General features: G+C 55.4%; 2 protein-coding genes across 4 annotated transcripts; one reads left to right on the top strand and one right to left on the bottom strand.

Moving 5' to 3' along the window:
- On the bottom strand, positions 1-4505 carry Mief2 (mitochondrial elongation factor 2). 3 transcript variants are annotated; one of them, XM_051167759.1, is made up of 4 exons: positions 4152-4505; positions 1979-2131; positions 1626-1788; positions 1-1103 (listed from the first exon to the last, which is right to left on the bottom strand). In XM_051167759.1, the coding sequence occupies exons 2-4, from the start codon at positions 2123-2125 to the stop codon at positions 49-51; spliced, it is 1365 nt and encodes a 454-aa protein (XP_051023716.1). In that variant the 5' UTR covers positions 2126-2131; positions 4152-4505; the 3' UTR covers positions 1-48. The 3 variants fall into 3 exon arrangements, with proteins under 3 accessions (XP_051023716.1, XP_051023713.1, XP_051023715.1); XM_051167756.1 differs by having other exon boundaries at positions 4208-4505; XM_051167758.1 differs by having other exon boundaries at positions 4212-4505.
- Positions 4506-5391: 886 nt separating this feature from the next.
- Flii (FLII actin remodeling protein) lies at positions 5392-20018 on the top strand. Its single transcript, XM_051167530.1, has 30 exons — positions 5392-5537; positions 7413-7523; positions 7804-7875; positions 9784-9864; positions 10109-10194; positions 10284-10445; positions 10645-10748; positions 11179-11354; positions 11433-11590; positions 12109-12193; positions 12461-12611; positions 12760-12896; positions 13416-13628; positions 13760-13939; positions 14429-14511; positions 14620-14694; positions 14857-14940; positions 15029-15200; positions 17091-17195; positions 17275-17466; positions 17721-17909; positions 17998-18137; positions 18210-18450; positions 18573-18727; positions 18809-18869; positions 18947-19075; positions 19146-19252; positions 19327-19432; positions 19634-19699; positions 19847-20018. Exons 1-30 carry the CDS (start codon positions 5475-5477, stop codon positions 19979-19981), a joined length of 3819 nt encoding a protein of 1272 aa, XP_051023487.1. The 5' UTR covers positions 5392-5474; the 3' UTR covers positions 19982-20018.
- Positions 20019-20106: the final 88 nt, after the last annotated feature.

Below are 20106 nucleotides of genomic sequence, written 5' to 3'. Positions count from 1 at the left end.
CTGCAGCTCTCCAGCATCAGAAAACAAGCCAATCGCAGTCGCATTCACCTAGAGCAGGCTCTCGGGGACCTGGAGTCCACTGTACAGCACGAAGCCAATGTCATCGATCTCCTCTTCGCGAAAGCTGCCCAAGAGGTTCACACTGGGGTTGAAGTGACAAGGCAGGCTGGCCTGCTCCAAGCTTCCCACCAGAAACTCCAGGGCTTGCAGAAAACGTTCTCCTAAGGCGTCCTCTGTCCAGGCCACTTCCTCTTCACCCAAATGCAGAACTACCTGAGTCAGATGGCTCCAGCCCAGCTGCACCAGAGCTGGATGGCCCCGGCACACACCACACAGCAGAAGCAACAACCTCTGGCGAGTACCGGCATCTTGTTCATCCAGGGCCCGCAAACAGGCAACTTCTACTGGATACAGATCCTGCAGCCAGAGATTGCTGGCCAACCCCTCCAAGGGCCAAGCCAGCAGAAGCCGGTCATCAGTGCTGGCCCCAGGGACCACCATGAGCACAGCTAAAGTGAACTCCAGGCACTCATGTTGCACTTCCAATAGCAGCTCCTCAGAAGCCACATTGGGCCTGATCAGACACCCGAGCAGGCTACCAATGACTGGCCAGTTGACGGACGCTGCCAGAGCCTTCCGTAGCAGCTCCAGCAAGACACGGGAGGAAAGGTAGCCCCCCACCAGGAAGCGGTCCCATGGGCTGCGCCCACGGGGATGGAACTCAAGCTGGGTCCTGCGCACAGCCCAGCATCGAGGTTCCCTGGCCACAGTGTCCATGCCAGGTACCAAGTTCCATAGACCTGGCTCCAACTCCAGGGGCGCTAGTAGGCGCACACGCTCAGCAGCCCCTGCCTGCAGCCCATCGTAGAGAGGCCCACCTGGCACAAGCGCACCAAAAGGCAGTTCTGGGAACTTGCTCCTCAAGTAGGCCTGCAGCTCCAAGGCAATGTCTCCAGCCAGCTGTTTCACCAAAGTCACATGGGCTTCTGGGATAATCACATGGGTGCGCTCAAATGCTAGCAGCTTCTCCTGGAACGTCAGGCACAAGGGTGCTGGGGAGCTGAGCTTAGGTGTTGTCTGGGAGTGGGTGGGTGTGGGCCCCACTGCAGAGGGAAGCATCCACAAGAACAAATCAGAAGGCCCCACAACGAGTTAAGAAAACTACCTGGTGACTAGCTGTCTGGTGGTCCCTGGCTTCATCCTCACCTGTAAAGGTCACCGAAAAAGCCCTGAGGTCAGGTCAGACAAAGAAAGTCTCACTGGCCCACAGTCCCAACACTGTGGCTTCTACAACTAAAATAACTCACAGAGAATGGTGAAGACAGGTTCTGTCCCTCTCCAGGCCTCAGTTTCCCCATGTGAGGCTCTCTCCTATCATATGGTACAACCTTGCTATAGTAAAAAGGAGACAGGCAAAAACAAGGACCGGACCCCAGGGCCGTGATGTAACTCAGTGGTAGGGTGCTTGCTTGGCATAGGTGAGGTCCAGGCACACACAGACCTATGATACCTACTAAACATCTGAGGAGCCCACAAGCAAAGGAGCAGAAACTTGTGAAGGCTGCACCGCCCACACATGCACGTGCAAGGGACTCACTGCGTTACAGGGAAGTAGTGCAGCTCACCTGGGGCAGAGGGTAAGGGGACCACAGGAGGTATGTGCTGGCTGAGGGCAGCAGAGGGGGGTTGGGGCTTTTGGAGTGACGTGGCTCTCAGCAGGCTCAGTTCCTTCCAGCTGTCCCCCTTGGTATCATCCTCATCCCGAGGGCTGGTGGCCCTGTCGATGAGCTACAGGCAAAGTGACACAGATCAGAGCATCAGGGGGCCATAGCAAAGCTAGGGGGGAAGGGTGGGGGCAAAGCAAACCAGGAAGCTAGGGTGAAAAAGCAGGGGCCCTGAGTTCTAGTCCCGCCATCCCAGCTCCCCAGTCCTGGCCTCCTCCCATGGTCTCAGGCAGACCCTGCCCACCTTGCCTTACCCGCTTTACAGCCAGGGTTGCTATGCCCAGCGCTGCAGCCCCACCAACACCTAGCACCAAACGAGCATTAGCCAGGAGAAAGTCCACCACACTGCCCAGGCCCTCGCCACCACGTTCCTTCCTCTGCTTCTGGGAGAACTCTGCCATGGTCACCTGGAAGAGAGGCAACTGGTAGGAGCAACATGCACAGGTGCTTAAACAATAATCAAGAGAAGCTGGGCGTGGTGGGCACACCTTTAATCCCAGCACTCAGGGAGGGGGAGGCAGAGGCAGGCGGATCTCTGTGAGTTCAAGGCTAGCCTGGTCTACAGAGTCCAGTATATCCAAGGCTATACTGAGAAACCCTGTCTCAAAAAAGAAAACAAAATGCCAAAACAAAAACAAACAAACAGTCATCAAGAGGGTGGCTTCCTGAGGACTCAGGAGAAAGGGGGTGCTCAAGAGTGGGTTTCTTGGAAGGAAGCTGGGGAACTGCCAGGCCCCTCCCTGGAAAAGGGCTCAGATTTGAAGGCTCCAGGCCTTCCTCCTGACTTTACCCTCTAAGGTCTCTGACATTTATCAAGAGGCTTACCGTCACCACCCTCACCCCACAAAGACACAAGCTGCCAAGCCTCAGAGTGAGCACGGAGGTCTAGGACTCACAGCACAGCCCCCAGACTCTCCCAGCCTCAAAGCCTGAATATTTTCCCCATACCTCCTGGTCAGGTTCTCAGACCCCTAACCAGGACCCACCCAAAACAGCCACCCTATCAGGAGGAGCCCAAGGACCCAGAAAAACTTGCAATGGTTTCTAGGAAGCTTGCCTGGTGGGGCCTTTCAGACCTTTTTTGTTTGTTTGTTTTTGTTTTTTCGAGACAGGGTTTCTCTGTGTTAACAGCCCTAGCTGTCCTGGACTCACTCTGTAGACCAGGCTGGCCTCAAACTCACAGAGATGCAGCTATCCACCTACCTCTGCTTCCTGAAGTCTAGGATTAAAGGTGTGCGCCACCACGACCAGCTGCCTTTCAGTCCTTTGAAAGACCCTCAGCAAACTCAGGGGTCCAATTACTGCCCCCCACACAACCGAGACAGGAGAACTCCAGGGGCAGGGCACCACCATCACAGATAGGCTGAGGACATGGAGAAAAGTCCCATGGTCCAGTAGTAAGCAACAGAATCCAAAAGAGCCCACTGAATCAGGACAGGCTGGCCGCGGCCCGTGGACTCGGAACAGCGTTGAGGATAAGAAGGTGAGAGAAAGGCCTAAAGCCATGGGCTTCCGTTTCTCTGTAGGGTGTCACCAGTTCGGAAGACTCAAAAGTGTGGGGCTGGCCAGGGTCAGGAACTTGGGAAAAGGAGACCAAAATCTCCAGGCCCAGTCCACTAAGCCAGAAGGTCACTGCCTGCTGGGGCACCAAGGACTCCAGCCCTTCCTTCAGGGCCATCAGCCTTGGGACCCAGTTGCCAAGTGACAAGATGCCTGGAGTAGCTGAAGCCTGAAGCATTGTGTGACTCAGCTGGGACATATGTCCACTCTCCCCAGACTAAAAATAAGGCCCTGTCCTGGGGCCTGGCAAGGTCAAAGGCCAGCCAGGGGGCCCACCACTAGCTCAGAAGCGGTTTCTGCTTCATTAACACTGACCAGGAACCCTCAGACCAGGAACCCACTTTGCAAACTAGAGGAGCTTACACTCCATTATATGTCTGAAACGGGACTCAGCCCTACACCTGGGAGGTCTCATATTCAAACTCCGGAAAGGAGGGACTATAATAGGTGGCTAAAAATAACCAACTCAGCAGTGCCTGTGGTGGCGCAGGCCTTTAATTCTGGCACTCGGGAGGCAGAGGCAGTCAGAGCTCCGTGAGTTCGAGGACAGCCAGAGCTACATAATAGAGGCACTACTCAAAACAAAACAAAAGAAAACAAATAACAAAATAACCTGATTCTTCACAGACTGGATATTGCCTGTTCTTCCCCTTGGGCCAAAGCTGACAGCCCTAGAGTAGGGCTGAGCAGAAACGTGTAGCTACGTCCAAACTGCTCTTAGACTCTATTCAAGGGGGAAGTCTCCAAAGCCCTGGAAATCGTGTGCAATGCCCAACTCGGGAAGGGGCAAGGCTGGGATTCGAACTCGGGACTTCAGTCGCCATGTCCTCCCTCCCACTGCAGTGTGACCACAGGCCACGCCCCCACCTGCACAACGACGAGTGCCACGCCCAGGACAGGGAGACCCCGCGCTGCCACAGTACCTACGTTCGGGCGTCAGCGCATCGATCCCAGGACACAGCGACTAGGACCCAGGAGGCCCCGGGCCCGCCTAGGAATGGAACGTGCAAGCCCCGGGAACCGAACGCCGAGGCCCGGGTAGGCGAGTGACCTGAGAGGCACCCTGGATAAGCAGGCCCTCGCTCCAATCGGAGCGCACAACTCCTGCGCACACGTGCTCAAAACTACGCAGCTCAGCCAATGACCGCCAGGCACGCCCCTCGGCCGCGGGGAGCGGAAGCCACAGACACTCCGGATTTAAAGGCGCAAGGTTATGTTGTCAGAGCAAGGTGGGGGTGAGGTGGCAAGTGAGTGACAGTCATTCGGAGCTTGCTCTGGTTTATTTTGTTTTTTGGTTTTTTTTTTTTTTTTTGAGAAAGGGCCTCACACGGAAGCCAAGGCTGGCATCGAATTGTCAGCAGTCCTGGCTGAGCCTGACGTCTGACCTTGTGTGTACTTGTAACGGGAGCCTCGCTGTAGAGAAAGCTGCCTGGGGCCCCCGTTCCCTTTGTGAGCCTGGCAGACAAACTGCACTTAGCTCAAAGGCCTACATTCAGTATTTGCCTCTGAGAGAGGCCTGCCTGACACGGAATGGCAAAAGAGCTCTGCCACCTGTCGTGAGACCTCTCCCAGTCTTGTAACACTCCCGTGACACTGGATGCCGAGACCCTGTACTTCCATTGAACAGTTGTGTCTGTTTAGGGAAACCCTACCGTGCGCTGGCCAGGGCAAGACGCTGGTCGCCTAGAGCACGAAGCTAAGCCAATAACGATCGGTGGCGGGAGTCCTGATGCAGAGGGAGAATTCTCAAGTTTGTGCATCCTGACCTCAAAGCTGCCACATACTGAGTCCTCGTTTGCTTCGGACAACTTTGGGGAGCACGGTCCGCACGAGCAAAGTTTGAGTCCAGAAGCTTCCAAAGACCGCGGATCTGTCACACACAAAATGCCAGCGCCCCTGACGGTGGCTCCATAATCTCTCCGGGGTCACGGCCAGCGTCAGAAGCCACAGTGCCTGGACCCACCCTCCAGGTTGCGACTAGAGACCGGACCCCTGCAGGTCTCGCCAGTACCTGAACTCGCGGAGGAGTCTGGTCCCCGGCGAGGCCTTGCGGCTCCGCACTTCCCGGAGAGGCCGCGGCCGGGAGGAGGCGCGCGCGGGTTAAAGGGGCGGGGCCGGCGCTGACCCAGCCCGCGGCTCCCGACCGGCCCGCATCCTCCTCCTCCTCGCCCGCAGAAGAGCTGCGCCACCATGGAGGCCACCGGGGTGCTGCCGTTCGTGCGCGGCGTGGACCTCAGCGGCAACGACTTCAAGGTTAGCTGAGGGGCGGGGGGCGGAGGAGGGAAGGAGGAGGGTGACCCCTAGGCTGTCCCTCTGGGCCGCGCCCTCTGCGCTTCCGGGGCCGGCGGACGGGGCGGGCGGGCGGGCCTCCGCGAGTCTTCCCGGGCCTGCCCCGCCCGCGGCCGAAGACCTGGGCCGGGGTTCCGGGGACTAGGGCGGCGCGGGAGAGCGGCTGGCGGGCCGCGCACCAGACCCTGTGCCACCCGGGGAATACGCCCTAGCCAGCCACCGCCCCACCCTGTGGTCACGGGCCAGTCACCTCTCCCCTGGCAGCCCCCGGGTTCTCATCTGCCCTAGGGGCTTTGGAACAGCCCGTTTGGAGGCGTGGAATGGAAAGGGATCTGTTAGTGTGGAGGGTCGAACAGGTGTGCGAGGTCCTAGGCGTGTGTCTGCGCAGCTGCTAAACTGATGGGTCAGGAGACAGGCAACCGGCAGCCCAGGTTCTTGACCGTAAAGACGGAGGCAGGCTATGGGCGTAGGGTGGAGCACGCCTTCAATCCCAGAGGCAGAGGCAGGTGAATATTTGAGTTCGAGGCCAGCCTGATTTACAAAGCACGTTCGAGGACAGCCACGGCTACACAGAAAAACCCTGTCTTGTCTTTAAGGGGGAGAAAAAGAAAAGATGTGTCAGGCTGATATCACGCCGACCCCTGGAGGGGCAGCACAGAGGCTTAGACCCTCCCCTTTAGATGCCAGATTGGGGGCCTAAGGAGGAGGAAGTGGGCTCCTCCTGAGCTCACCTGCATGTGGCTGTACATTTGACCCTGTGCACAGGTGTCACTGCTTTACCCTGTCTACATTGCAGCCACCCTTACTTGGGGTCTCTCTGTGTCCTCTCTGGATTGGCAACATCTGAGTCACCCTGAGGAATGTGGAGGGAGGAGAATGTTATAGTGGTAAAAGGCAATTGAGCGCGGGGCGTGGTGGCGCACGCCTTTAATCCCAGCACTGGGGAGGCAGAGGCAGGCGGATCTCTGTGAGTTCGAGGCCAGCCCGGTCTACAACGTGAGTCCAGGACAGTCAGGGCTACATAGAAACTCTGTCTCGAAAAACAAAACAAAAAGCAACTAAGCTTCATGCTTGTCAGATGTCAAAGCAACCAGGTGTAGCCTGGCAGTGGTGCCAAATGCCTTTAATCCCAACACTGCAGAGACAGAGACAGGCACATCTTTGTGAGTTCCAGGACAGTCAGGACTTCACAAACCCTGTTGGGGCGAGAGGGGACTGGAAACAACCAACCAAACAACAACAAAACCCACAGGCGGGTATTGGTGGCTCAGGCCTTTGATCCCAGCACGTAGGAGACAGAGGCAGGTGGCTGTCTGTGAGTTCCAGGCCAGCCTGGTCTACAAAGGCTACACGGAGAAACCCTGTTTCGAAAAAAACAGAAACAGACAGGGGTGCTGAGACGGGCCTTACATGTGAGGAACGAATGAGTGAGAGCAAGCTGGGGACAGTGTCGGGGTGGGCCCTTTGTGCTGTCGGTGGGGGGGGGGGGGGTAGGTATCCTTGGGAATCTCATCCCTGATAGCCACAGTGCCCAGAACCCCAGGCAAAGCATTGTGAGTGCCACTACCCACAGTGGGGTGCTGCCTATCCCCTGAAACACACCGGGTCTGTCTGGCATCCTTGGGACACAGACTCCAGCTGGAGACACAGATTTGGGCCTGTACTTTTGTGCTTCGGGGACTTTCATTCAGTCCCATTTTGTGAGTAAGAAAAGAAAATAGAAAGCCAAGTGTCTAAGGGGTTGATGCTGGCCTCTAGGCTCTCATGGGGGCCACAGAAGGTGTTGAGAGTGGGGGCCCTCTTCTCCCAGACCGTCCTCACCATGACTACCCCCACCAGGGTGGCTACTTCCCTGAGAATGTTAAGGCTATGACCAGCCTGAGATGGCTAAAGCTGAACCGCACAGGCCTCTGTTACCTGCCTGAAGAACTAGCGGCTCTGCAGAAGCTGGTAAGGGGGCATCGGCAGCAGGAGGCTCCTGTCGCGGGGTTAGGCCAGGTGGACATGCCCTGCAGAAATGATAAGTCACAAAGGGAAAACAGAAATAGAGGGGGGCAAAGCTGGTGGATGAGGAGTGGGCACCCGTCTGGGAGGTGTACAAGGAAAGTGAGGGTGTGTAGAGGAGGGGAGACTGTTGGGATGGCCTCCTCAGATGGTGCAGAGTTACAGGGGCAGCAGGCGCTGTACACCTTAGGTCCCCACCTGAGCCTCTTAACTCTGTCCTGTCCAGGAGCACCTGTCTGTGAGCCACAACAACCTGACCACGCTGCATGGGGACCTGTCCAGCCTGCCTTCACTTCGGGTGAGTGTCGGCCGGGGCTTTGGTAGGGTCAGGCTTGGGCCAGAGTCTGCTCTCCTCTCCTCTGAGTCCTGTGTTTGCTGCAGGAGGGCACCATTTCTCCTCCTGTGGAGGATTTCATATGAGTGAGAGAACTTTCTGGGAGAAAAGCAAAAACGTTCTGAAGCCCACCATGTCTTTGGACAGTTTGAACATGGCCCTGCAAGCAGAGCATGGTGCTTGCTAGTCCACATTAGTTTGTCATGAGCTTCTAACCTTTAGCACACAGCAGTGTGGCTGGTGTGACTGGGCCTAGAATGGAAGATGGCGTGAAAATCAGACCCCTGGCTAGCCTTACAGGCTTCAGCCGAGATTAGCCTTTGTGGTCTAGGACCCCAAGGTGTTCAATGACCAGGGTCTGACTTGGGCTCCCTGCCTATAAACCACGGCTTTGCCACTTACTAGCTGTCTTAGTTACTTTTCTATTGCTGTGACAAGACACAGGACCAAGGCAACTTACAGAAGAAAGCACTTAATTTGAGAGCTCACGTTTCCAAGGGTTAGAGTCCATGACCATCCCAGTGGGGGCATGGGCTGCAGCAGTAGCTGAAAGCTCACATGTTGAGACAGCAGTGGTCAGGCAGAGAGAGCTAACTGGGAGTGGTGCAAAGCCTGCTTCCAGTGATTTGTTGTTGTTGTTGGGTTTTCTGTTTTTGTTTTTGTTTTTGTTTTTGTTTTTTTGGTTTTTCAAGGCAGAGTTTCTCTGTGTAGCCTTGGCTGTCCTGGACTCACTTTGTAGACTAGGCTGGCCTCGAACTCACAGAGATCTGCTTGCCTCTGCCTCCCAAGTGCTGGGATTAAAAATGAGCGCCACCACGCCCAGCTCAAGCGTCCCATTTTAATTAAGTTATTTATTTACTTTACATCCCAATAGCAGCTACCCCTCCTCCTCCCTCTCACCTTCCCTTGCCTCCTCTTCTCTTTCTCCTCAGAAAAGGGGAGGCCTCCCGTGGTTGTGGTTACACACCAGCCTTAAGGCCACACCCCCTAACCCTTCCCAAACACTTCCACCAACTGGGGACCAAATATTCAAACACGAGCGTCCATGGGGGCCGTTCTCATCCACACCACCACACTGGCTAAGTAGCTTTGGACAAGTCCCTGCCTTTCCTCCAGCAGGCAGGCTGCACCTAAACACATAGCAGATCTGTGGGCAGTGGTGGTGCACACCTTTGATCCCAGCACTCCGGAGGCAGAGGCAGGTGGATCCTGAGTGAGTCCCTGGACAGCATTCACACAAACAGAAAGAAAGAAAGAAAGATGTATTCTGCTGAGCCAGTGGCTCAGAGACTATATCCCAGCTATGAGAGGCTAACGTAGATAAAGAGGAAGTTTAAGGCCCTCCTGGGCTACAGAGTGAGTGCAAGGTCCCCTGGACAAGTTAGAGAAACTGTGACTCAGAATAAACTGTGGAGCTGAACGTAGTGGCGCACGCCTTTAATCCCAGCACTCAGGAGGCAGAGGCAGGCGGTTCTCTTGAGTTCAAGGCCAGCCTGGTCTACAGAGTGAGTTCCAGGACAGCCAGAGTTACATAGTGAGATCCTGTCTTGAAGGTAAAAACCCAAAGTGGGTGGGAACGTAGTTCACCGGCAGTGTGCGTGCTTGTGACATACAGAGCCTCGGGTTTCCATCCTGGTACTCCAACCCTGAGGCCCCATGTTGAATTCAGGCACCTTGGCATTGGGTTTTAAGGGGTCAAGAGGCACTCACCAGGAGCATAGGAAGAGCCCAGCAGATGGACTGTGTGAGCAAAGGCCAGAGGTGGGAGAGTACCCAGACCTGGCCTCCAGTTTCTGAACAGGCACTCCACCTGCCTGTGCTGCTCTCTGAAGGCAGAAAGTGAGGCTCACGAACTCTTTATTATATACCTAGGCCATTGTAGCCCGGGCCAACAGCCTAAAGAACTCCGGAGTCCCTGATGATATCTTCAAGCTGGATGATCTCTCGGTTCTGGTCAGTGGTTCCCTGCCCGTCCAACCCCTGTGATGCCCAGGCATCAGTCCTCACTCAGGAGGGCAGTCAGACAGTGCGGGGCCAGTGTCACTCACGCAGTCGGTTCCCTAATCTGGGCCCCTTCCACTCAGGATCTGTTTCCCTCCTGCCCTGCGTGCTCTTACCACTCTCTCTGTTCAGTGTCCTGCCAGATCCCAGAGTATGGCAGAGGCCACCCTGGAATGACCTTGTCTCTGCTCCCTAGGACTTGAGCCATAACCAGTTGACAGAATGCCCACGGGAGCTGGAGAACGCCAAGAACATGCTGGTGCTCAACCTCAGCCATAACAGGTGCTGGGAGCTGAGTGGCGTGGCAGGTGGGCAGCGTAGAGCCAGGCGGGATGGAGTAGCGACCGTCGGCCTTTCTCTCTGCACTACAGCATCAGCTCCATCCCCAACCAGCTGTTCATCAACCTGACGGACTTGCTGTACCTGGACCTCAGTGAGAACCGCCTAGAGAGCCTTCCACCTCAAATGCGCCGCCTCGTGCATCTGCAGACGCTGGTGCTGAATGGAAACCCGCTGCTGCACGCTCAGCTCCGGTAAGTGCCTCGTTCCTCCTTGCTTCCCAGGGGTCCTGACCCTTTCCACCCTAAGCCCTCAGGCCTCTGCTGGCCTGTGCTTGCTGAATGTCATGCCCTGCCCCAACCCCCCCCGCCCCCCCCCCCCCCGCCTGTTCACCCCATCCCCAGCTGCACCCCTGGAGTGGACTTGCCCTAGGTGACAACTCCTTTTTCACAGGCAGCTCCCAGCCATGATGGCTCTACAGACCCTGCACCTGCGGAACACTCAGCGCACCCAGAGCAACCTCCCCACTAGCCTGGAGGGCCTGAGCAACCTTTCAGGTCTGGACTATCTGGGGATCCCCTAAGTTTTTACCCCTTTAAGCTTGCCTACTTCCTTGGGAGTGAAGGGGCAGGGTCCCGTCTCTTCAGTCACATCTCCAAGCTATGTTAGACAGTGCCTTGATGTGTGACTCTGCTGCCTGGCCTGGCTGGCTCTCACTGTGTAGGCAGGTTGGCCTTGAACTCATAACCCCCTGTCTTAGCTTCTCAAGCGCTGGGACTACATTTCTGTACATTGTGGTCAACTTCCATTGGGTTTCTGTCACAGACCCTCTGAGGAGTTTCTCAAACCTAGATACTTCAGGTCATGAAGGTTGTTCCATGCCTAAGACCATACAAGCGGGTAGAATATTTGGAATTCACACTGAGGCTTGCTTCTTCCGGTGGCTGCTGTGTGCGTCTCAACTGATGTGCCCCTCCAATGCCTCAGATGTGGACCTGTCGTGCAATGACTTGACGAGGGTGCCAGAGTGCCTGTACACCCTCCCCAACCTGCACCGCCTCAACCTCAGTAGCAACCAGATCGCCGAGCTGTCCCTGTGCATTGACCAGTGGGTGCACCTGGAGACCCTGAATCTGTCTCGCAACCAGCTCACCTCACTGCCTGTGAGCCTGTGCCCGGGACATTGGGTGGGCTGGGCAGGAGTGCTGGGCCCCACCCTGACTGACACCCCGCCTTCCCAGTCAGCCATTTGCAAGCTGACCAGGCTGAAGAAGCTATACCTGAACTCCAACAAGCTGGACTTCGATGGGCTCCCTTCCGGCATCGGCAAGCTCAGCAGCCTGGAGGAGTTCATGGCTGCGGACAACAACCTGGAGCTCATTCCTGAAAGTCTCTGCAGGTGCTGTGCAGGCCGGGCAGGGCCGGGAGCCCAAGCTGGAGCCCAGGCTGCAGCTGGGTGACCTGCCTGCACCCTGCTAATGACTGAATTCCCTTCAGGGATGAGGCCTTGTCCCATCCCACTTGGGGCTCCCAGAGTACCTTTTAGGAAGCTGATGTTAGGGTCTAGATCAGAAGGGCTCCAGCACCATATAAATTTATGGGTCCCATCCTCCTGTGAAGATCACTGACCCTCATGTGGATCCCTTGCTTTAAGATAGAGTTGGGGAGACCCCTCACCCTGACCCCAATTGCAACACCATATCCCCTAAGGCCCTGGTTGGCCTTGTTTTTGAAGCTTGCTTTTTTTTTTTCCCCCCTTCAAGACAGGGGTTTCTCTGTGTAGCCCTGGCAGCCCTTGACTCACTTTGTAGACCAGGCTGGCCTTACACTCACAGAGATCCACCTACCTCTACCTCCCAAGTGCTGGGATTAAAGGCGTGCGCCACCACCTCCGGGTGGTTGGCCCTCTTTTTGCAGGTGCCCAAAGCTGAAGAAACTGGTCCTGAACAAGAACCGCCTGGTGACCCTCCCAGAGGCCATCCACTTCCTGACAGAGATCGAGGTCAGGCAGGCTGGGCCAGCGTTGGAGTGGGGACAGGGTATAAGGACAAACAGAGCAGAGGGTGTGCCTGTATCTCGGAGTGAGAGACCTAGCAGTAGCCTGTAGGGGCTGTGCCCAGGTGCCACCAAGGAGAGCACCTTCTCCTCATTACACCGTAGTGTCAGAACGTAGTTCCTGGGCCCAGCTATAGACCAAAGCTAGAGGCCAGATATGAATGTGGCTGGGAGGTGAGCGTCCAGCCCGGCATCACCTCTGCTCATCTGACAGGTGCTGGACGTTCGAGAAAACCCCAGCCTGGTCATGCCACCCAAGCCGGCTGACCGCACTGCCGAGTGGTACAACATAGACTTCTCACTACAAAACCAGCTGAGGCTGGCAGGTGCCTCCCCTGCCACAGTGGCTGCCGCCGCCGCCGCTGGTAAGTAGATTGTGGTCTGGTCTGGGAGCAAGGGCACATCTGTGGACCGCTGCTTCCTGTTTTGCAGACTGGGGACAAGGATGGGGTTGGCCTCTGAATGTCCAGTAGCCTTCCCAGTGGGGCTTCAGGCACCTCCATCTCCTATAAGTAGGGAGCGGGTCCAAGGATCCCTTAGCTCGAAAGACGCGGCTTCGGAGGCGCAAGGACTCAGCCCAGGATGACCAGGCCAAGCAAGTCCTAAAGGGCATGTCAGATGTTGCCCAGGAGAAAAACAAAAAGCCAGAGGTAAGCCGGGCGTGGTGGCGCACGCCTTTAATCCCAGCACTGGGGAGGCAGAGGCAGGTGGATTGCTGTGAGTTTGGGGCCAGCCTGGTCTGCAAAGGGAGTCCAGGACAGCCAAGGCTACACACAGAAACCCTGTCTCAAAAAAAGCCAGAGGTGGGCTGGAGAGATGGCTCAGAGGTTAAGAGCACCGCCTGCTCTTCCAGAGGTCTTGAGTTCAATTCCCAGCAACCACATGGTGGCTCACAACCATCTATATGTGATCTAGTGCCCTCTTCTGGCCTGCAGGTGTGCATACAAATGGAGCACTCATGCACTCATGCATAAAATAAATAAAATCTTAAAAAAAAAAAAAAAGCCAGAGGTAAGTCAGATCAGGGCTGGGGCAGGGCAGACCTGGACTCCTGGAGGAAGAGGGGCCCTGAACAGAGAGAGTGGCAAATGCAAAGGCCCTGTGGTGAGCACAAAAGAAAGCCAGTCTTAGTGTGTCAGTAAAGTCAAGTACTGCTCCTGTGTCCCCAGGAAAGCATAGATGCCCGGGCACCTGGGGGAAAGGCGCGGCGCTGGGACCAGGGCTTGGAGAAGCCACGCCTTGACTACTCAGAGTTCTTCACGGAGGATGTGGGCCAGCTGCCCGGTTTGACCATCTGGCAAATTGAGAACTTTGTGCCTGTGCTGGTGGAGGAAGCCTTCCATGGCAAGTTCTACGAGGCTGATTGCTACATTGTGCTCAAGGTGGGGCTGGCTCCTTGTTCTGCATGCTGTGCTGCAGTGAGGCTGGGGGCAGGGGCAGGCTGGGTTTAGAAACCCACATGCATTCTCTGGGGCCGGGAAGGCTCTCGTGGCTGATGCCTTGGTCTCCTCAGACCTTCCTGGATGACAGTGGTTCCCTGAACTGGGAGATCTACTACTGGATTGGTGGGGAGGCCACACTCGACAAGAAAGCCTGTTCTGCCATCCACGCAGTCAACCTGCGCAACTACCTGGGTGCTGAGTGCCGTACTGTGCGCGAGGAGATGGGCGATGAGAGCGAGGAGTTCCTGCAGGTACAACAGCAAACCCAGACAGCGGGGAACTCAGGCCTTGTGTACAGAAGTAGGGCAGGGAGCAGAGGCCAGAGGGAGCAACAAGAGACTTCAGGGAGCCTGAGGTCAGAGTCAGGAATTCATGGCTGCCAGAGAAGGGCTGCCAGGATTGGGAATGTGGCTGGGACTAATAACTCTTGGTGCAGGTTACAGGCTCAGAGCTAAGGGCAGGGCCAAGCATAAGAATAAGCCACAAAGCCAGTTGGCAAACTGGCTTTCCCCTATTGCCTTAGAGGTGGCATGCAGCTGGAGTTTACCGCAGGCTTCCATAAACAGCTCTCGGGCTGCCCTCCACGTGTACATAAGCCTGTGCTCCACTGCGTGTATCCCATTCTGCGTAGACTCATTCTGGGTGTGGGCACGTACTTCAGCTGTGTGAACTCCACCAAGCCTGACAGGTACTTGGTGGGGGGCAGGGAACAACTCAGTGATGAAGAGCCATTGTCACAGGTGTTTGACAATGACATCTCCTACATTGAAGGCGGAACAGCCAGTGGCTTCTATACTGTGGAAGATACACACTATGTCACCAGGTTAGCATGTCGAGATGGCTGGCATTGGCTGGGCCTGCCGGGATTGGGTGGAGGCAGAGGTCTTAGGGTCAGGTGCCTACAGTGAATCACTCTTGCCCTGCCTTCCAGGATGTACCGTGTATATGGGAAAAAGAACATCAAGTTGGAGCCTGTGCCTCTCAAGGGGGCCTCACTGGATCCAAGGTGAGTGCCCTGGTAGGACAGGTGCTTGTCCTCGGCTGCCTCCTCACCTATGAGGAAACAACCTTGTTAACTTCTCCTTAGAGCTTGGCAGAAAAGGGACCAGAGCCCCATCTTTTGGGCCAGGACAGGGAATTACGTTACAGCTCTTCCTGTCCTATCCAGGTTTGTGTTCCTGCTGGACCGAGGACTGGACATCTACGTGTGGCGGGGGGCCCAGGCCACGCTGAGTAGCACCACCAAGGCCAGGTACATGGGTTCTGTGGAATGTTCTGGGCAAAGGAAGGTACCCCTAAGAACCACATGGCCTTGCTGAGGGCTTTGCATCTGTCCTCAGACTCTTTGCAGAGAAAATTAACAAGAATGAGCGGAAAGGCAAGGCAGAGATCACACTCCTGGTGCAGAGCCAAGAGCCCCCAGAGTTCTGGGAGGTGCTGGGTGGGGAGCCCTCTGAGGTCAAGACGCATGTGCCTGATGACTTTTGGCCACCCCAGCCCAAGCTATACAAGGTGAGTCATGTGCTTGTGCTGTGGGCATCTGTCACCTTCTGGACGAGGAGCTCAGGTCTGGAAGCCAGCTTTGAAAATGGAGCTAGTATGCTCTTCTGGAAAGTGGGCTAGAAGCTCCAGGGTCCCAGAGCTGAACATTTGCCTTAGTTTTGTGACTGACAGGAGACAAAGGTTCCCACGAGCAGGAAAGAGACAAGAAGTCAGAGCAGCAGTAAGGACCTAGATCAGACAAGAAAGGAAAACTTGTATTTAACTGCTGTCTGTTAGGCATGGTGCCGCACACTTTTAATACCGGCACTTTGGAGGCAGAGACAGGCAGATCTCTGTGAGTTTGAGGCCAGCCTGGTCTATATAGCCAACCAGAGATACATAGTGATTCCTTGTCTCAAAAATAGCCCTTTCCAGGCTGCAGATGGCCTAGTGGTTAAAAGCACTTGTTGCTTTTCCAAAGTACCCGAGATCAGGTGGCTCTCACTCCAGGGGGTCCAACACACCACCTCTGGCCTCCCTCCGTAGGCACCAAGGAGGGGCCTCTTTGGGTTTTTTTTGGTTTTTTGGGTTTTTTTTTTTTTTTTTTTTTTTTTTTTTTTTTTTTTTTGGTTTTTCAAGACAGGGTCTCTCTATTTTAGCCTTGGCTGTCCTAGACTCACTTTGTAGTGTAGGCTGGCCTTGAACTCACAGCGATCCACCTGCCTCTGCCTCCCAAGTGCTGGGATTAAAGGTATGCGCCACCACGCCCGGCCTCTTTATTTTTTTAAATAAATCTTTTTTTTCTATTTTTAAATACATAAATAAATATTTATTTATTATTTATACAGTGTTTTGCCTGTTTTTATGCCTTCAGGCCAGAAGAGGGCACCAGATCTCATTATAGATGGTTGTGAGCCACCATGTGGTTGCTGGGAATTGGCTCTTAACCTCTGAGCCATCTTTAAAACAGCAGCTAAAAGCCAGGTAGTTCACTTTTTTTTTTTTTTAAGATTTATTTATTGGGGGCTGGAGAGATGTTTCAGAGGTTAAGAGCACTGTCTACTCTTCCAGAGGTCTTGAATTCAATTCCCAGCAACAACATGGTGGCTCACAACCATCTGTAATGAGATTCGGTGATTTGGTGCCCTCTTCTGGCACACATGTAGGCAGACCATTGTATATACATAGTAAATAAATAAATCTTTAAAAAAGAAAAGATTTATGTATTATATATACAGTGTTCTGCCCGAATGTACACCTGAACACCAGAAGAGGGCAGCAGATCTCATAGCCACCATGCGGTTGCTGGGAATTGAACTCAGGACCTCTGGAAGAGCAGCCACTGCTCCTTAACCTCTGAGCCATCTCTCCAGCTCCAGTTCACATCTTTTAACCCCAGCACTTGGAAGGCAGAGGCAGGTGGATCTTTGAGTTTGAGGCCAGCCTGGGTTACAGACAGGGAACTCTAGGAACTCTAGGACAGCCAGGGTTACACAGAAAAACCCTGTAGGGGTGGAGGGAACCTTAAAAAGAAAATTTCAAGAATGCCCTACCAAGCCTTTAATCCCAGCACTTGGAAGGTAGAGGCAGGCAGATCTCTGTGAGTTTGAGGCCACCCTGGTCTACAAAGTGAGTCCCAGACAGCCAAGGCTGTTGCACAGAGAAACCCTGTCTCAAAAAAACAAAACAAAAAATGCCCTACTACTGGCTTGGCGTGGGACTCTGTAGTAGAACACATGTCTGGCATGGGCAAGGCCCTGGTACTGCTCCCTGCACTAGAAAAAAGCTAAACCCCTCCTTCCACTGGAAGAGCAACGTCAAAGGGCATTCAGTTTGAAGGGAAACTGGTCCAAACAGCAAAGTGGGGAACCAGGCCCCAGTGTGGTGGGGTCTGCCATGCCCATCTCTTCTTCCCTCCAGGTGGGTCTGGGTCTGGGCTACTTGGAGCTTCCGCAGATCAACTACAAGCTCTCGGTGGAACATAAAAAACGGCCAAAGGTGGAACTGATGCCAGGAATGAGACTGGTGAGGTGGTGGCAGGTGGGCGTGGGTCCCGTGTGATTCTATGTTGGCCAGGTCCTGACCTTCAGCCACTGTCCTCCAGCTGCAGAGCCTTCTGGACACACGATGTGTGTACATCCTGGACTGCTGGTCTGATGTCTTCATCTGGCTTGGGCGAAAGTCCCCACGCCTAGTGCGTGCTGCTGCACTCAAACTGGGCCAGGAGCTGTGCGGGATGCTGCACAGGCCACGCCACGCAGTGGTCAGCCGCAGCCTGGAGGGCACTGAGGCGCAGGTATGCCCCCATGCCCGGAGGCTTGCTTTCCGCTGCCCACTATGCCCTGACCCTTCTGCTGGTCTACGGTACTGCAGAGGCGGCCAAAACCCACCTAGCTTTGCACAACTACCCACTCTACAACCTGTCCCGACTTCTTTTGCTACGTTCCTGTTTAGGCCCCCGCCCCTTGAACACTGACCAGCTTTTCCAACCCTTGCTTAAACTGTGCTGTACCTCTCTCTCCAGTTATGGCATTTTACTGTTCTCCACAGGTGTTCAAGGCGAAGTTCAAAAATTGGGACGATGTGTTGACAGTGGACTACACACGGAATGCAGAGGCCGTGCTGCAGGGCCAGGGGCTCTCTGGGAAGGTGAAGCGTGACACTGAGCAGAAGGGCCAGATGAAGGCTGACCTCACCGCACTCTTCCTGCCTCGGCAGCCGCCGATGGCACTGGCTGAGGTGGGCTGAGGCCTTGTGGGGGGATGGGGGAGAGGTGGGGGCTCCCGCACAGCACTGTGCTCAGACCTACTTGGGGCTGGCGTGACAGGCCGAGCAGCTGATGGAGGAATGGAATGAGGACCTCGATGGCATGGAAGGCTTCGTGCTGGAGGGGAGGAAGTTCACCCGACTGCCAGAGGAGGAGTTTGGCCACTTCTACACACAGGACTGCTATGTCTTCCTCTGCAGGTGCTACAACAAACCCTCACCCTCTTGTCCTTCCCCCTGTAAGGCCCCTGCTCATTACTGTCCGAATCGCAGGTACTGGGTGCCTGTGGAGTATGAGGAGGAAGAGAAGTCAGAAGACAAGAAGGCGGCCTCGGCAGAGGGCGCAGAAGGGGAGGAAGCAGCAGCAGCTGAGGCGGAAGAGAAGCAGCCCGAGGAGGATTTTCAGTGCATCGTTTACTTCTGGCAGGGCCGGGAGGCCTCCAACATGGGCTGGCTCACCTTCACCTTCAGTCTGCAGAAAAAGTTCGAGAGCCTCTTCCCGGGCAAGCTGGAGGTGTGTCTCACCCAAGCCCTGGGCTGTGCCCCGTAGCCTATGGTTGGGATAATAGCAGGATTAAACCAGACCTGAAAGGCAGGCCGGGTCTCGGGAACTAGCCAGGCACCCCTCATCCCCAGGTAGTGCGTATGACACAGCAGCAAGAGAACCCCAAGTTCCTGTCCCATTTCAAAAGAAAGTTCATCATCCACCGGGGCAAGAGGAAGGCAGCCCAGAGCGCCCTTCAGCCAAGCCTCTATCAGATCCGCACCAATGGCAGTGCCCTCTGCACCCGGTGAGTGCCTGGGCAGGGCAGGGGAGGGGGGAGGGCAGGATTCGGTGGTGGGGGTAACACTGTTGGCCCTCCTCCTCCCAGGTGCATCCAGATCAACACTGACTCCAGCCTTCTCAACTCTGAGTTCTGCTTCATCCTCAAGGTGAGGCGGGCAGGACAGCAGAGCAGGGTGCTGGGCGAGACACTGGACCTGACCCAAGCCCCCTGTGCGTGCCATAGGTCCCCTTTGAAAGTGAGGACAACCAAGGCATTGTGTATGCCTGGGTGGGCCGGGCATCAGACCCCGACGAAGCCAAGCTGGCAGAAGACATCCTCAACACCATGTTTGATGCCTCCTACAGCAAGCAGGTGACTGAGGTGAGGGCAGGCAGAAAGGTGAGAGCAGATGAGGGCCCTGGCTGACCAGCCCTCCCCACAGGTCATCAATGAAGGCGAGGAGCCAGAGAACTTCTTCTGGGTAGGCATTGGTGCACAGAAACCCTATGACGATGACGCAGGATACATGAAGCACACGAGGCTCTTCAGGTGAGTGCCTTACCCCTCCTCTGGCTTTCATCTGTCCTCCAACCTTGCCCTTCACCTTGGCTGTTGCCCTTTAGGTGTTCCAATGAGAAAGGGTACTTCGCGGTGACTGAGAAATGCTCTGACTTTTGCCAAGATGACCTGGCAGATGACGACATCATGCTGCTAGACAATGGCCAAGAAGTGAGACATCCCCCACTGAGACCTGCCTGTTGGGTTAGGAAGCTGTAGATGGGAGTAGTGGGGTGAGGGAGCACCCGTCCCCCGAGTCACAGGCACAGCACCTGAGCATCATACACAAAGACCCCGGGTTCAACCTTTAGCAACACAAAATACCAAGAAGGCCAGCACACCCACGTGACCATTCCCTCCACTGTTCCTCAGGTCTACATGTGGGTTGGGACACAGACCAGCCAAGTGGAGATCAAACTGAGTCTGAAAGCCTGCCAGGTAAGGAAGGGGGAGACTGAGGCCAGCCTGATGGTTTCAGGAACCACTTGCCCCTCCACCATCCTGGACAGAAGTCTGGGAACGGGCACTGTGGTCAGTCCAGCGGGATTCAGAGGACTACCCAGGCCCACCGGTTCTCCTTACCAGGTGTATATCCAGCACACACGCTCTAAGGAGGGTGAGCAGCCACGCCGTCTGCGCCTGGTCCGCAAAGGTAACGAGCAGCGGGCCTTTACCCGCTGCTTCCACGCCTGGAGTGCCTTCCGTCAGGCCCCAGCCTAGGCAGTACCTGTGACCTCAGACTCCAGTGAGGAAGAAGAGGCCTTGCTTCAGCACCCCACATCCTGCAAGTAGCACACAGTCCCAAGCCCCACCAGTGTGTCCACATGTAGTTTAAAAGATATTAA

The sequence above is a fragment of the Acomys russatus genome, chromosome 25, assembly GCF_903995435.1.
Source record: "Acomys russatus chromosome 25, mAcoRus1.1, whole genome shotgun sequence".
Taxonomy (NCBI): Eukaryota; Metazoa; Chordata; class Mammalia; order Rodentia; family Muridae; genus Acomys; species Acomys russatus.
The sequence above is the reverse complement of the archived record's forward strand: the minus strand, read 5'-3'. Positions and strand labels throughout refer to the sequence as shown.

Bases quoted from the DNA above. Each gene is read 5' to 3' on its own strand.
- Mief2 (XM_051167759.1), bottom strand. From the start codon at position 2,125: ATGGCAGAGTTCTCCCAGAAGCAGAGGAAGGAACGTGGTGGCGAGGGC. The intron at 1,789-1,978 runs GTAAGGCAAGGT...CTTTGCCTGTAG, and splicing joins CAACCCTGGCTGTAAAGCGG to CTCATCGACAGGGCCACCAG. The intron at 1,104-1,625 runs GTGAGCTGCACT...TTCCCTCTGCAG, and splicing joins CCCCTTACCCTCTGCCCCAG to TGGGGCCCACACCCACCCAC.
- Flii (XM_051167530.1), top strand. From the start codon at position 5,475: ATGGAGGCCACCGGGGTGCTGCCGTTCGTGCGCGGCGTGGACCTCAGC. The intron at 14,941-15,028 runs GTACATGGGTTC...ATCTGTCCTCAG, and splicing joins AGTAGCACCACCAAGGCCAG to ACTCTTTGCAGAGAAAATTA. The intron at 18,870-18,946 runs GTGAGGCGGGCA...TGCGTGCCATAG, and splicing joins AGTTCTGCTTCATCCTCAAG to GTCCCCTTTGAAAGTGAGGA.